This window comes from Sapajus apella, unplaced genomic scaffold (assembly GCF_009761245.1).
Source record: "Sapajus apella isolate SASKATOON/1434 unplaced genomic scaffold, GSC_monkey_1.0 scaffold22, whole genome shotgun sequence".
Lineage (NCBI taxonomy): Eukaryota > Metazoa > Chordata > Mammalia > Primates > Cebidae > Sapajus > Sapajus apella.
The window spans coordinates 15074517-15089008 of NW_022436962.1; the positions used below are offsets into that span (position 1 = coordinate 15074517).

At 37.8% G+C, this 14492-nt stretch overlaps 1 protein-coding gene and 1 long non-coding RNA gene across 3 annotated transcripts in view; both read right to left on the reverse strand.

The window, feature by feature from the left end:
- The window catches only part of INTS7 (integrator complex subunit 7), a 96361-nt gene that overhangs the window by 10935 nt on the left and 70934 nt on the right, over positions 1 to 14492 (reverse strand). For both annotated transcript variants that reach the window (XM_032289160.1, XM_032289159.1), the window contains exons 14-16: positions 14298 to 14492; positions 13661 to 13764; positions 12241 to 12309 (exon numbers count right to left, since the gene is read on the reverse strand). In XM_032289160.1, coding sequence (XP_032145051.1) covers positions 12241 to 12309; positions 13661 to 13764; positions 14298 to 14492 — 368 coding nt within the window. The remainder of the gene's footprint in view (positions 1 to 12240; positions 12310 to 13660; positions 13765 to 14297) is intronic.
- Positions 141 to 6875, reverse strand: LOC116558898. Its single transcript, XR_004272225.1, has 3 exons — positions 6853 to 6875; positions 6704 to 6707; positions 141 to 249 (listed from the first exon to the last, which is right to left on the reverse strand). It is a non-coding gene; the product is annotated as an uncharacterized LOC116558898 (long non-coding RNA).

Genomic DNA, 14492 nt, shown 5'->3' on the forward strand with positions numbered 1-14492 from the left:
ACTATCATTTTAATGCCTACTATGCATAAGACATTTCAACCAGGTATTTTATATATATTAGTTCATTTAATCTTCACAACTACTCTGGGAAACAGGCATCATCTACCTATAGTTTATGCATACGTGGCTCACTGAGATGATACATACATTCACAGAGCTAGGAGTGACTGGTGAGGGATTCATGTTTGTATCTGCCAGGCTCCAAGTTTCCTGCTCTGTACTATATTTTAAGTTCCATTAAGACAAGAACTAAAGTTCATTTTTGTGATGGACTTTAAGGACAACTAAATTACATAAAAGACTTGCTAACAAAACAATTTTAGGTGTAGGCAACCACAGATTTGCTTTTTATCTTTGCAAATGAGATTTGTTTCCTAATAGTTCATATAAATAGAACCATACAATACATACTCTTTTGTGTATGGTATGTAGTAAGGAAGATTTATTTTTTCACTTTTATATATTTAGTTGTTCTAGCACAATCTGTTGAAAAGACTATTCTTTTCCCATTTAATTATCTTGGCATCTTTGACAAAAATCAAGTCACTACATACCGATTTCCGGACACTCCACTCTACCCTTAAGCCATCATCACATTGTCTTAATTACTATAGGTTTAAACTAAGTCTTGAAATCAGTAATTAAGTCTTCCCACTTTAGTTTTTCTCATTTATTTTGCAATATGGTAAAGCACATGAATTGATGTTCTCATGTTAACCCAACCTTGCATTCCTGGGATAAACCCTAGTTAGTCTTAATGTAGTATATTCATATATATTGTTGGACTGAATTTGTTCATGTTTTGTTAAAAATTTTTTTGTCTGTGCTAATAAAGAATATTTAAATTTGTCCTATTCATCTCAGGAAATTTCTTGGCACAAAGTTATTCTTCCCTTATTATGCTTTTAATATCTTTAAGATTTGTATTGATGCCACCATTTTATTTCTAATATTAGTGATTTATTTATTTTTCTTGCACACACTAGTTAGTTTTATCAATTTTATTAATCTTTTCAAAGAACCAGCTTCTGGTTTCACTGATTTTCTCTACTGGCTGCTTTCACAGCATGTTTTTGAGGGCACTCATGGTTTCCATATGACCTACTGAATGATCAACAGGTCATTCATCTTTATTACTGAGCATACTCAGCATTCTAATTGTGGATATACTACAATTTGTTTATCCATTAGCCTACTGAGAGACACTTGGGTTTTTCCAGTTTTGTTATTATGAATAAAGCTGCTATGAACATTTGTGTATATGTATATGTTTTCATTTCTCTTGGGTAAAATAGCAGTAGAATTTGTGGTCATATGATAAATGTATGTTTAACATAATATATGACACTGTCAAACAGTTTTCCAAAGTGCCTGTATGATTTTGTATTCCCAACAATATATTACTATGAATTCAAGCTCCTCCACATCTTCACTAACATTGCATACTGAAGGTCTTTTTGGTCTTAGCTGTTCTAGTGTGAGTAGTATCTCATTGTGATTTTCATTTCTCTAATGACTGATGTTAAGCATCTTTTCACATGCCTACTGTATATTAATATATCTTCTTTTCTGAAGTGTCTAAAACTCTTACCAATTTTTAAAAATTGGATTGTCGGCCAGGCGTGGTGGCTCACATCTGTAATCCCAGCACTTCAGGAAGTCGAGGTGGGTGGATCACCTGAGGTCGGGAGTTCGAGACCAGCCTGGCTAACGAGAAACCCCATCTCTACTACTAAAAATACAAAAAGTAGCTGGGCATGGTGATGCACATCTGTAATCCCAGCTACTTGGGAGACTGAGGCAGGAGAATTGCCTGAACCCAGGAGGTGAAGGTTGCAGTGAGCCAAGATCGCACCACTGCACTCCAGTCAGGGTGACAGATCGAGACTGTGTCTCAAAAAAAAAAAATTGGATTGTCGAGTTGTATGGTGTTCTTAATAAAACAATGTTTGAATAAAAGTCTTTTGATAGAATGTTTTGAGAATATGTTCTTGCTGCTTGTAACCTTTTTCACTTTTTAAATGACATCTTAACAAAAGCAGATTTAAAAGTTTAAATCCAATTCAGAAAATTTTTCTCTTATGGTAACTGCTATTTGTGTCCTATGAAATCAAAATCATAGCCAACCTCAAGATCATGAAGAGGTTTTCCAATGTCATCTTCTAGAAAATTTGGAGTTTTATATTTTGGTCTATGATTCATTTGGAATTAACTTTTGTGTATACTGTGAGGTAAGGTTACATTTTTTTGCCCCAATATAGGTATCTAGTTGTTTGTTTCAAATTCACTGATAGCAGTCTTTATTATTTGCATCCTTTTAATTACTTTGGGTTTAATTTGCTTTCTTTTCCTAACTTCATAAAGTAGAAACTGTGATTACTGATCTTAAACTTTCTTTTATATATTTAAGCATTTAAATCTATAAATTTCTCTTTAAGTTCTACTTATCCCACAAATTAGCTGCATCCCGCAAGTTTTGTGGTATGTTCTCATTTTCATTCAGTTTAACATGTTTTCTAATTTCCTTTGTAATTTCTTGGCCAACTGGATTTAGAAATGTTAATTTCTAAATACTTGGAAATTTTTCAGAAATCTTTCTTCTTTTCTAATTTATGTCAGATAACATATTTGATTTCAATGCTTTTGCATTTATTAAAACTTGTTTTATGGCCCAACATATGGTTTATCTTGGTAAATGTTCCAAATGCACTTGAAAAGATGTGTGCTGCTGCAGATGATATATAAATGTCAACTAGGTAAAGTTGGTTGATAGTCTTGTTCAAGTTACTGTCAACCAGAAGGAAGTGGTGAAATCTCCAACTGCAACTGTGGATTTGTGCATTTCTCCTTCAACTCTGTCAGTTTTTGCTTTATATATTTGGAAGACCTGTTAGTAGGCCCGTAATACTGAAGATTATATCTTCTGGATGAACTGATCTTTCATCATGATGAAGTATACCTCTTTCTCACTACCAACAGCCCTTATCTTGAAGTCTACTTTGTATAATATTCATATGGCCACTACAGCTTTCTTAGGAGGGTTTGCATGTTATATCCTTTTCCATCCTTTTATTTACTTTTAACCTACGTCTTCATATTCAAAGTGGATTTCCTGTAGTAAACATATAGTTGCATTTTTATTTTTAAATCCAGCCTATCTCTGGCTTTATTTAGAGTAAGACCATACACATTTATTGTAATTACTGGTATGAGTGGGTTTAGGTGTACCATCTTCTGTTTTCTACTTTTTCTATCTATTCTCTGTTCCTGTTTTCCGCTTTCTCTGGCCTCTTCTGGGTTAACTGAGTATTTCAGTAATCCACTTTATGCCTCTACTGCCTTGTTTTATTTCTTGGTGGCTGCTCTAGAGTTTAAAATACCCTCAGTTTATCAAAAGTTACTGTCAAATGATATACTAATAAATGTAAGATTCTTACTACTATATCCTCCCCTTGTCTTATTTCATATATTTTACTTCTATATGTTATAAACTCCTAAACATCATTTTTCTATAAATGGCCAATTATTTTTTAAAAATTAAAAATAAAACATATACCATTTATAATGCTCCTTATTCAGTTTTGTAGGTCTGAGTTTATATCTGAAATAATTTTCCTTCAGCCTAAAGAACTTCTTTTATCATGTCTTGTAGTACAGATCTGTTGATGGCAAAATTTATCAGATTTTGTCTGAAAATGTCTTTATTTAACCTTAATTTATTGAAGAATATTTTTCCTAAATATCGAATAAGTTAACATTTTTTTTTTCTTCCAGGACTTTGAATGTTGTTCCAATTGTCTTTTGGCTTGCAGTATTTCTGATGAGAAATCAATAGACATTCTGATCTTTCTTTCCTTCTAAATAATGTCTTCTTTCTCTTAATAAAATTTTTCTTTTTATCATTGGTTTCCAGCAATTTGATTATTATGTGTACCTTGCTCTGGGTTTATGTTTTCCCTGCTAGAGATTCATTAAACTTCTTGACTCCGTGGGTTTACATGTTAATTAAATACAAAAGACTTGTAGCCATTTAAATGTTTCTGTTCCCCCTTTCCCTTTCTAGGATTCCAGTTACATGCGTAAGTCTAAATGACATTATCCCACAGGCCAACTTTGACTCTTCATTTTCTCAGCCTTTTTTTTCCTCTGTTCCAATCTGGGTAGAGAAATTTAAACTGCTTTGTTGATTATATTCTCTTTGAGGGAACTAACATTGGAATCTCAGGCCTTAGTAGATTGAAATTATAGACAGTGTAAATGCAAGAGCTGGGCAAGATGGCTGACTAGACACAGTCAGGTGGAACAGCTGCCACCAAGGGACGGACAATTGGTGCTCTCCTAACAGATCTTTAGAGGGAAGGCACTAAGAGTGGAAAGAGGAAAAGCACAGAAGCTGGGCTAAAGAGGAGGAGGCTGGGACCCCTGCATGGGGATATTACACGGGGGAACAGTGAGTTGAACTGGCAAAAAACAACCAGCTACTGCCACAGGCCTCTGGAATTCCAGCAGGAAGAGACTGCTCAACCACTATGAGTTGGCATGGAGAGCTCCTGTGCCAACAATGCCCTGGGAGTGATACTAGGCATGAAGAACAGTGGACCTTCCCCTGTCCTAAGCAACCATCTCCACCTGCTAAGAGGGCACACACAGTCCTGTATCCGCCAGCGCCAAGTCCCTATGCTTACACTACCCACCAGTGCCATGGCACGCACAGTCACCAGCAGGGCTCCCCTATATCCCTCCCCCAGGCGGCTGTGCTGCCTCTGCTGCTGCTATGAAGTCCCAAAGGCTGGCATCCCAGACTGGCTAGCATCCTGTTACAGTGGGCAAGTGTGCATCCTGCTATGCTGCTGCTGCTGGCATGTGAAACTGAGGATGGATCCTGCTGCCATCACCCTATAAAACACTTTGACTGGCACTACCCATTGCAGTGTCGTAGCCAGTGGCCCTGGAGCACCTTGGCCCCTTACCCAGTGCAGTCAGTTTCTAACCTCAAGAGCCAGAGAACAAAGTCAGGGCTGATACCAGCTCCCAGGAGCAGGCAGTCCAGGAGTTATGAGCTAAGCCTTGGCTCCCCAAAATCTTCCAGAAATGAAGCCAGTTGATTAAATCTACCTTATATGACAATCAAACCCTCAGGGTCATCGCACAGGAGAAAAGAAAAAAAAAACATGCAGAGAACAGCAACTTCAAAGGATGAAGATCATCAGCCCACAAAGACGAGAAAGAACCAGCGCAACAACTTTGACAACTCAAAACGCCAGAATGCCTGCTTTCTGCTGAATGACTACACTAACTCTCCAGTAAGGGTTCTGAACTGAGCTGAAATGGCTGAAATGACAGAAATAGAAATCAGAATATGGATAGGAATGAAGATCATCGAGAAGCAGGAATACACTGAAACCCAATCCAAGGAAGTTAAGAAGCACAATAAAATGATACAGGAGCTGACAGACAAAAACAGCCAGTATAAAAAAGAGTGTAACCAACTTGATAGAGTAGAAAAACATACTGCAAAAATTTCACACTGCAATCCTTAGAATTAATAGCAAAGTAGACTCTATGGAAAGAATCACAGAGCTTGAAGACAGGCTTTCTGAGTAAGACAAGAATAGAGAAAAAACACCTTGGGAGGCTGAGATGGGTGGATCGCTTGAGATTAGGAGTTTGAGACAAGCCTGGCCAACATGGTGAAATCCCATCTCTACTAAAAATACTAAAAAAAACTTAGCCAGGTGTGGTGGCGCATCCCTGTAATCCTACCTACTCGGAAGGCAGAGGGAGGAGAATCGTTTGAACCTGGGAGGCAGAGATTGCAGTGAACTGAGATTGTGCCACTGCACTCCAGCCTGGGCAGCAGTGAGATTCTGTCTCAGAAAAAAGAAGAAAAGAATAGAGAAGAAAGAATAAAAAGCAATAAACAAAACCCCCGAGAAATAGGGGATTATGTAAAGAAACCAAATCTGCAACTCACTGGTGTCCCTGAAAGAGATGGGGAGAATGGAAGCAACTTGGAAGACATATTTTAAGATATCATCCACGAGAACTTCCCCAACCTAGAAAAAGAGACCAACATTCAAATTTAGGAACTGCAGAGAAACCCAATAAGATACTTCACAAGATCATCCTCAAGACATAGAATCATCAGATTCGCCAAGGTCGAAATGAAAAAAAAAAAAGGCAGCTAGAAAGATCAGGCCACCTACAAAGGGGAAGTGCATCATACTTAACAGCAGGCCTTTAAGCAGAAACTCTATAAGCCAAAAGATATTGTGGCCAATACTCAACTCTTTTTTTTTTTTTGAGACAGAGTCTTGTTCTGTCACCCAGGCTGGAGTGTGATGGCACGATCTCGGCTCACCGCAACTTCCGCCCCCCGGGTTCAAGAGATTCTCCTGCCTCAGCCTCCCAAGTGGCTGTGATTACAGAAACGTGCCACCACGCCAGGCTAATCTTTTAAATATTTTTAGTAGAGACGGGGTTTCACCACGTTGGCCAGGCTGGTTTTGAACTCTTGACCTCAAGTGATCCACCCACATTGGCTTCCCAAAGTGCTGGGAGTACAGGTGTGAGCCACCTTGTCCGGCCTCAACATTCTTAAAGAAAAGAAATTCCTATCCGGCCAAACTAAGCTTCATAAGTGAAGGAAAAATAAGATCTTTTTCAGACAAGCAAATGCTGAGGAAATCTGTTACCACCAGACCTGCCTTACAAGAGCTCCTGAAGGAAACACTAAGTATGGAAAGACCATTACCAGCCACTACAAAAACATACTTAAGTACGCAGACCAGTGAGACACCATAAAGCAACCACACAGCCGGGCGCGGTGGCTCAAGCCTGTAATCCCAGCACTTTGGGAGGCCGAGGCGGGTGGATCACGAGGTCAAGAGATCGAGACCATCCTGGTCAACATGGTGAAACCCCGTCTCTACTAAAAATACAAAACATTAGCTGGGCATGGTGGTGTGTGCCTGTAATCCCAGCGACTCAGGAGGCTGGGGCAGGAGAATTGCCTGAACCCAGGAGGCGGAGGTTGCGGTGAGCCGAGATCGCGCCATTGCACTCCAGCCTGGGTAACAAGAGTGAAACTCCGTCTCAAAAAAAAAAAAAAAAAAAAAAAAGCAACCACACAAAGAAGCCTGCATGATAACCAGCTGCTATCATAATGACAGGATCAAATCCACACATCAATACTAACCTTTAATGTAAATTGGCTAAATGTCCCGATTACAAGGCACAGATTGACAAGGTGGATAAAGAACCAAGATTCGATGGTATGCCAACAGACTCATCTCACATGCAATTACATCCATAGGCTCAAAATAAAGGGGTAGAGAAAAACCTACCAAGCAAATGAAAAACAGAAAAAAAGAGGGGTTGCAATCCTAAATCAGAAAAAACAGATTTAAAGCAAAAAAAAATAAAAAAAAAAAAAAAAAAAAAAGAAAGAAAGAAAAGACAAGGGCATTATATAATGGTAAATGGTTCAATTCAATAAGAAGACCTAACTATCCTAAATATATATGCACCTAACACAGGAGCACCCAGATTCACCAAGCAAGAGCTCAGAGACCTTCAAAGAAACTTAGACTCCCACACAATAACAGTGGGAGAATGCAACACCCCATGACAGTGTTAGATCATTGAGGCAGAAAATTAACAAAGATATTCAGGACCTAATCTCAGCACTGAACCAAATGGACCTGATAGACATCTACAGAACTCTCCACCTAAAAACAACAGAATATACATTCTTCTCATCACCTCATGGCATATACTCTAAAATCAACCACACAATTGGACACAAAACAATCTTCAGCAAATGCAAAAGAACTAAAATAATAACTACTTTCTTGGACCACAGTGCAATAAAATTAGAAATCAAGACCAAGAAAATCACTCAAAACCATACAATTACATGGAAATTAAATAACCTGCTCCTGAATGACTTTTCAGCAAATAATGAAATTAAGGCAAAAATCAAGAAGTTCTTTGAAACTAATGAGAACAAAGAGACAACATACCAGACTCTCTGGGACATAGCTAGTGTTAAGAGGGAAATTTACAGCACTAAACACCCACATCAAAAAGTTAGAAAGACCTCAATTTACAAAGTACATCACAACTAAAAGAACTAGAGAATGAAGAGCAAATCAACTCTAAAGCTAGCAGAAGACAAGAAATAACCAAAATCAGACCTGAACTGGAGACTGAGACACACAAAAAACCATTCGAAAGATCAATAAATCCAGGAGTTGGTGTTTTGAAAAAAAAAAAATTAGTTATCTATTTAATAGACAGCCAGCTAGACTAATAAAGAAGAGAGAAGATCCAAGTAAACACAATTAGAAACAACAAAGAAGATATTATCACTGACACCACAGAAATATGAATACCTCTATGGACACAAACTAGAACATCTAGCTGGAATGGATAAATTCCTGGACATATACACTCTCCCAAGACTGAACCAGGAAGAAATTGAATCCCTGACCAGACCAATAATGTGCTCTGAAATTGAATCAGTAATAAACAGCCTACTAACAACAACAACAACAAAAAAGCCAAGACCAAATGGATTCACAGCCAAACTCTATCAGGTATACATAGAAGAGCTGGCTCCATTCCTACTGAAGCTATTCCAAAAAACTGAAGAAGAGGGACTCCTTCCTAACTCATTCTGAGGCCAGCATCATCCTGATACCAAACCTGATGGAGACACAACAACAATAATAGCAAAAACCTCAGACCAATATTGTTGATGAACATTGATGCAAAAATCCTCAAAAAATACTGGCAAACTGAATCCAGCAGGAAATCAGAAACTTATCCACCACAATCAAGTAGGCTTTATCCCCGGGTTGCAAGGTTGGTTCAACACATGCAAATCAATAAATGTGATTCATCACATAAATGGTACTAAAGACAAAAACCATATGATCATCTTAATCAATGAAGAAAAGGCTTTTGATAAAATTCCATATCCCATCATATTAAAAAAAAACTGTGACTAAACTAGAAGGTGAAAAAACATATCTCAAAATAGTAAGAGTCACCTAGGACAAACCCACAGCCAACATCATACTGAATGGGCAAAAGCTAGAAGCATGCCGCCTGAAAACTTGCGTAAGACAAGGATGCCCTCTCTTACCACTCCTATTCAACATAGTATTGGAAGTTGCAATCAAGTCAGAGCAATCAGGTGAGAGAAAGAAAGAAAGGGCATCCAAATAAGAAGAGAGGAAGTCCAACTATCCCTGTTTGCAGACAGCATAATACAATATCTAGAAAACCCCACAGTCTTGGCCCACAAGCTCCTTAAGCTGATAAACAACTTCAGCAAAGATCCAGGATACAAAATCTGCATAAAAAAATCACTAGTATTCCTATACACCAACAACAGTCAAGCTGAAAGCCAAATCAGAAATGCATTCCCATTCACAACTGTCACAAAAAGAATAAAATACCTAGGTATACAGCTAACCAGGGAGGTGAAAGATCTAAGGAAAACTACAAACTACTGCTCAATGAAATCAGAGGTGACACAAACAAATGGAAAAAGATTCCACGCTCATGAATAGGAGAAATCAATATTGTTAAAATGGCCATAATGCCCAAAGCAGTGTATAGATTCAATGTTATTCCCATCAATCTGCCAATGACATTCTTCATGGAAGCAAAAGAAACTATTTTAAAATTCATACAGAACCAGAAAGAGCCTAGACAACCTAAGCATAAAGAGCAAAGCTGGAGGCATCAGGCTACCAACTTCAAACCATACTACGGGGCTACAGTAACTTTATGGTACTGGTATAGAAACATACACACAGACCAGTGGAACAGAACAGAGAGCCCAGAAACAAGGCCACACACACCTACAACCATCTGATTTTTGACAAAGCTGACAAAAACAAGCAATGGGGAAAGGACTTCCTATTCAATAAATGGTGCTGGGATAACTGGATGTCATATGCAGAAGACGGAAACTGGACCCCTTCCTTACACCACAGACAAAAACCAACTCAAGATGGATTAAAGATTTAAATGTAAAACGCAAAATGATAGAACCCTGGAAGACAACCGTGGCAGTATCATTCAGGACATAGGCATGGGCAAAGATTTCATGACAAAGATGACAAAAGCAATTGCAACAAAGCAAAAACTGACAAATGGGATCTAATAAAACTAAAGAGCTTCCGTATAACAAAAGAAACTATCCACAGATTAAACAAACAACCTACAGAATGGGGGAAAATTTTTGCTAACTATGCATCTGACAAACGTCTAATAGCAAGCATCTATAAGGAACTTACATTATTTACAAGAAAAAAACAAGCCCATTAAAAAAGTGGGCAAAGGACATAAACACTTTTCAAAAGAAGACATACACATGGCCAACAAGCATATGAAAACAAAGCTCAACATCACTGATCATTAGAGAAATGTAAATCAAAACCATAATGAGATTATCATCTCACACCAGTCAGAATGGCTATTACTAAATCATCAAAATATAACAGATGCTGGTGAGGCTGCAGAGAAAAAGGAACCCTTATACACTGTTGGTAGAAGTGTAAATTAGTTCAACTACTGTGGAAAGCACTGTGCTGATTCCTCAAAAAGCTAAAAACAGAACCACCATTCAACTCAGCAATCCTGTAACTGTGTATATACCAAAAGGAATAGAAATCATTCTATCATAAAGACACATGCACACATATGTTCACTGCAGCACTATTCACAATAGCACAGACATGAAATTAACCTAAATGTCCATCAATGGCAGACCAGATAATGAAAATGTGGTACATATGCACCATGAAATACTATCCAGCCATAAAAAAGAACAAGATCATGTCCTTGACAGGAAGATGAATGGAGCTGGAGGCCATTATCCACAGCAAACTAACGCAGGAACAGAAAAACAAATACCACATGTTCTCCCTTAGCAGTGGGAGATAAATGATGAGAACATATGGAAACATAGAGGGGAACACCACACAGTGGGGCCTACCTGAGGGTGGAAGGTGGAAGGAAAAAGAGGACAAGGAAAATTAACTATTGGGTACTAGGCTTAAAATCTGGGCAATGAAATCATTTGTGCAACAAACCCCAGTGACAAGAGTTTTACCTATATAACAAAGCTGCACAAGTAACCTTGAACTTAAAAAAGAAAGAAAATGAATATTCTAAAATAGAATACTGTAATAGGAAGAACAAGGACTCATTCTTTACTGAAAATAATCAGCTGGGCGCGGTGGCTCACGCCTGTAATCACAGCATTTCGGGAGGCCAAGGTGGGCAGATCACGAGGTCAAGAGATCGAGACCATCCTGGCCAACATGGTGAAACCCCGTCTCTACTAAAAATACAAAAATTAGCTGGGCGTGGTGGCGCACGCCTGCAGTCCCAGCTACTCAGGAGGCTGAGGCAGGAGAATTGCTTGAACCCAGGAGGCAGAGGTTGTAGTGAGCCGAGATTAAGCCACTGTACTCCAGCCTGGCACCTGGCGACGGAGCAAGACTCTGCCTCAAAAAAAAAAAAAAAAAATTTTTATTTTGAATAATTAATTGGTTATTAGGGGAGAGGAGAAAAAATTTAAAAAAGCAAAACCAGGGATATTTTGGTTTAGGAAATAAACCAAAGGAAAAAAATCTCGAGTTCGAGTTTAATTGTATCACCAACTCAATTTTTAATAAAGTTTAATTATAATATACAAGAAGAAATTATTCATATTTAAAGAATTTCTCACTTTGAGAGACCAAGGCAGGTGGATCACCTGAGGTCGGAGTTCGAGACCAGCCTGGCCAACATGGTGAAACCCCATCTCTACTAAAATAAAAAATTAGCCAGGTGTGGTGGCACATGCCTTAGTCCCAGCTACTTAGGAAGCTGAGGCAGGAGAATCACTTGAACCAGGGAGGCGGAGGCTGTAATGAGCTGAGATCAAGCTACTGCACTCTAGCCGGGGTGACAGAGTGAGACTCTGCCTCAAAAAAAAAAAAAAAAAAAGAATTTCTTCCCAGTTATCTTTTCACATTAATTTTTTTGAAAACAGGCAGGAGGTAAGTAGAGTCAGAAAATCTGTCTTGTCACTAGTTATATGACCCAGAGAAAATGCTGGAAGAATTCTTCCTCTTTGTTTTTACTACCATAATTCTTGTCCCAAAATACTCTTCTGATGATTACGTAAGACAATGTACAGAAAGTGTTCTCAACTATTATTAATATTAGAATTACCTTGCTGATTCTGGATCCAAAATCAGGGCTTCTATTGCATGAGATATCAGTAAACAGCTCTGCTGCTGTCTGGATTGATGTTAAGGTTATACACAAAAACAGAGAAGAAACCCCCTATAGGTTTCTATTATCTGGATATTAAACGGGTTAAGATTTAACGATTGCCTAGTGAAGGTAATCATAATGTTAGCAACTTGAATGGTCTGGGGCTGTAACTTTTATATCAATGTGTAAGGGATATACATTGTCTCTAACAGTGATTCTCAAACTCTGTTCCAAGAAGGGTACTTCAGAGGCTACTACTGTGGGAAGGGGAAACTAAGTGACAGGCCCTGTGATTCAATCACAGCAACTCTGATTTTAGATACAGGGGTTTTTCATAAGAGTTTGAGACAAACAAATAAAGGTTTCACCAATAAAAGTTAAAAAACAAAAACAAAAACAGAGTGGTCTAAGGAGTCTTTATCCCAGAAGTTCCTAATCTAGAGCTCAAGGGGTCTGACAACTCCCTTGAACTTATATGCACATTTTGGTTGTGTGTGCACATACACATTTTGTAGGGCAGAGGGCCCATAGCATTCACTGGGTTTTAATCAGTAAACTAAATGCCAAGAACTACTGACTGGTTAAGTCCTACAACTTAAAAAAAGAATTTCAATTCCTTCCTTTCAAAAGTAATTTGAAGTTACTAATAAGAAAATACAGAGAACTTAGGAAGGATTTAAAAGTGACAAATAGGCTGGGTGCAGTGGCTCACTCCTATAATCCCAGCACTTTGTAGGCTGAGGCAGGCTAATCACTTGAGGCCAGGAGTTTGAGACCAGTCCAGCCAACATGGTGAAACCCTGTCTCTACTAAAAATACAAAAAGCCAGGTTATGGTGGCATGTGCCTGTAATCCAGCTACTAGGGAGGCTGGGGCAGGAGAATCAGTTGAACCCAGGAGGCTGAGTTTGCAGTGAGCCAAGATCATGCTACTGCACTCCACCTTAGGCAACAGAGTGAGACTGCAACTCAAAAAAAAAAAAAAAAAAAGTGACAACTAATGCTACTGAGGAGATCATTAATAAAGGAGATGAAACATGTTTTTTGGTAGGAAAATGTGTTTAGTTGTCTGTTATAGCTCAAGTGAGCACAGATAAGCAACACTGGCTTTGCATGTTGCTTTGGATGCACTTCCTGAATATAAAAAAAAGACACCTTTGAGTTACCATTTTTTGTTAAAATCCTGGGTAAAGTTAAAAAGTAAGATAATTCTGCTCAAAGATTTCAAAGGGGAAACTATATAATAAATTTGTAGGCTTATCTAATATGTATTTTGTAGGTAAGCACAGCTGACGTAGTCTATATTTAAAAGAAAACTTCAAAAAAAAAAAAAAAAAAAAAAAAAAACAAGGAATACTGGGTCAAGCTTGGGATATAGTTCGACGTTCCTCAAAGTTGCTGAGTCAGCATCAAAAGAGGCCTGGTAAAGATCCCCATATCGAGAAGCAAGGCTCCGAAATTCTTCCATGGACTGTTTCATCTATTAAAAAATGTATCAGTTATGACAAACAAACATGCTATCATTATTATATAAACAACACAAAAATCAAAACATAAAAAAAGCACCTTCAAACAATAACAATTCAAAAAAATACTCCAATATTTTCATTGTCATTCCATTCATTTTTATAAACTTCATTAAATAAAAACAAAAATGGCAAATGAAACTATACATGTTCACAAGATTATTACATATGACATATAGAAACAAAAAAAATTTGTATTTTAGATTCAAGTTCCACTAAAATAATTTAGTTATAAACATTCTGAAGTCTTTTAAAAAATTCTATGTCCTTTCTCTTTATATAAATATCTAGCACTCATAGATACCATTAATTACTTTATTATTCTAATAACACATCAGTCTATTTGGCCAGACAGCTGAGTTAATAAACATTTATGATAATGTCTGAGTTAAACCACTGATTTTAAATTTCACAACTTTTTATCTTATAACTAACTTCAAAAACCTCTAAAGTGTAAATAAAAAGTGCACTGAAAGTTAAGACCTGCCTGATTGGAGATTCGACCACACCTCTGAAGGTCATTTCCTAGGGTCATGGCAATTGTTGTGGCAATTGCAGGTGGGGGGCTTGTTTTTAGGCTATTACAAGTACAGATAAGTTGAGAGAAGGCTTGTAGAAGGTCAATCCTGAGTTTTACAAATTCACATTGAAAACTTAAAGGATTCAGTGGTGTGCTAGCTGC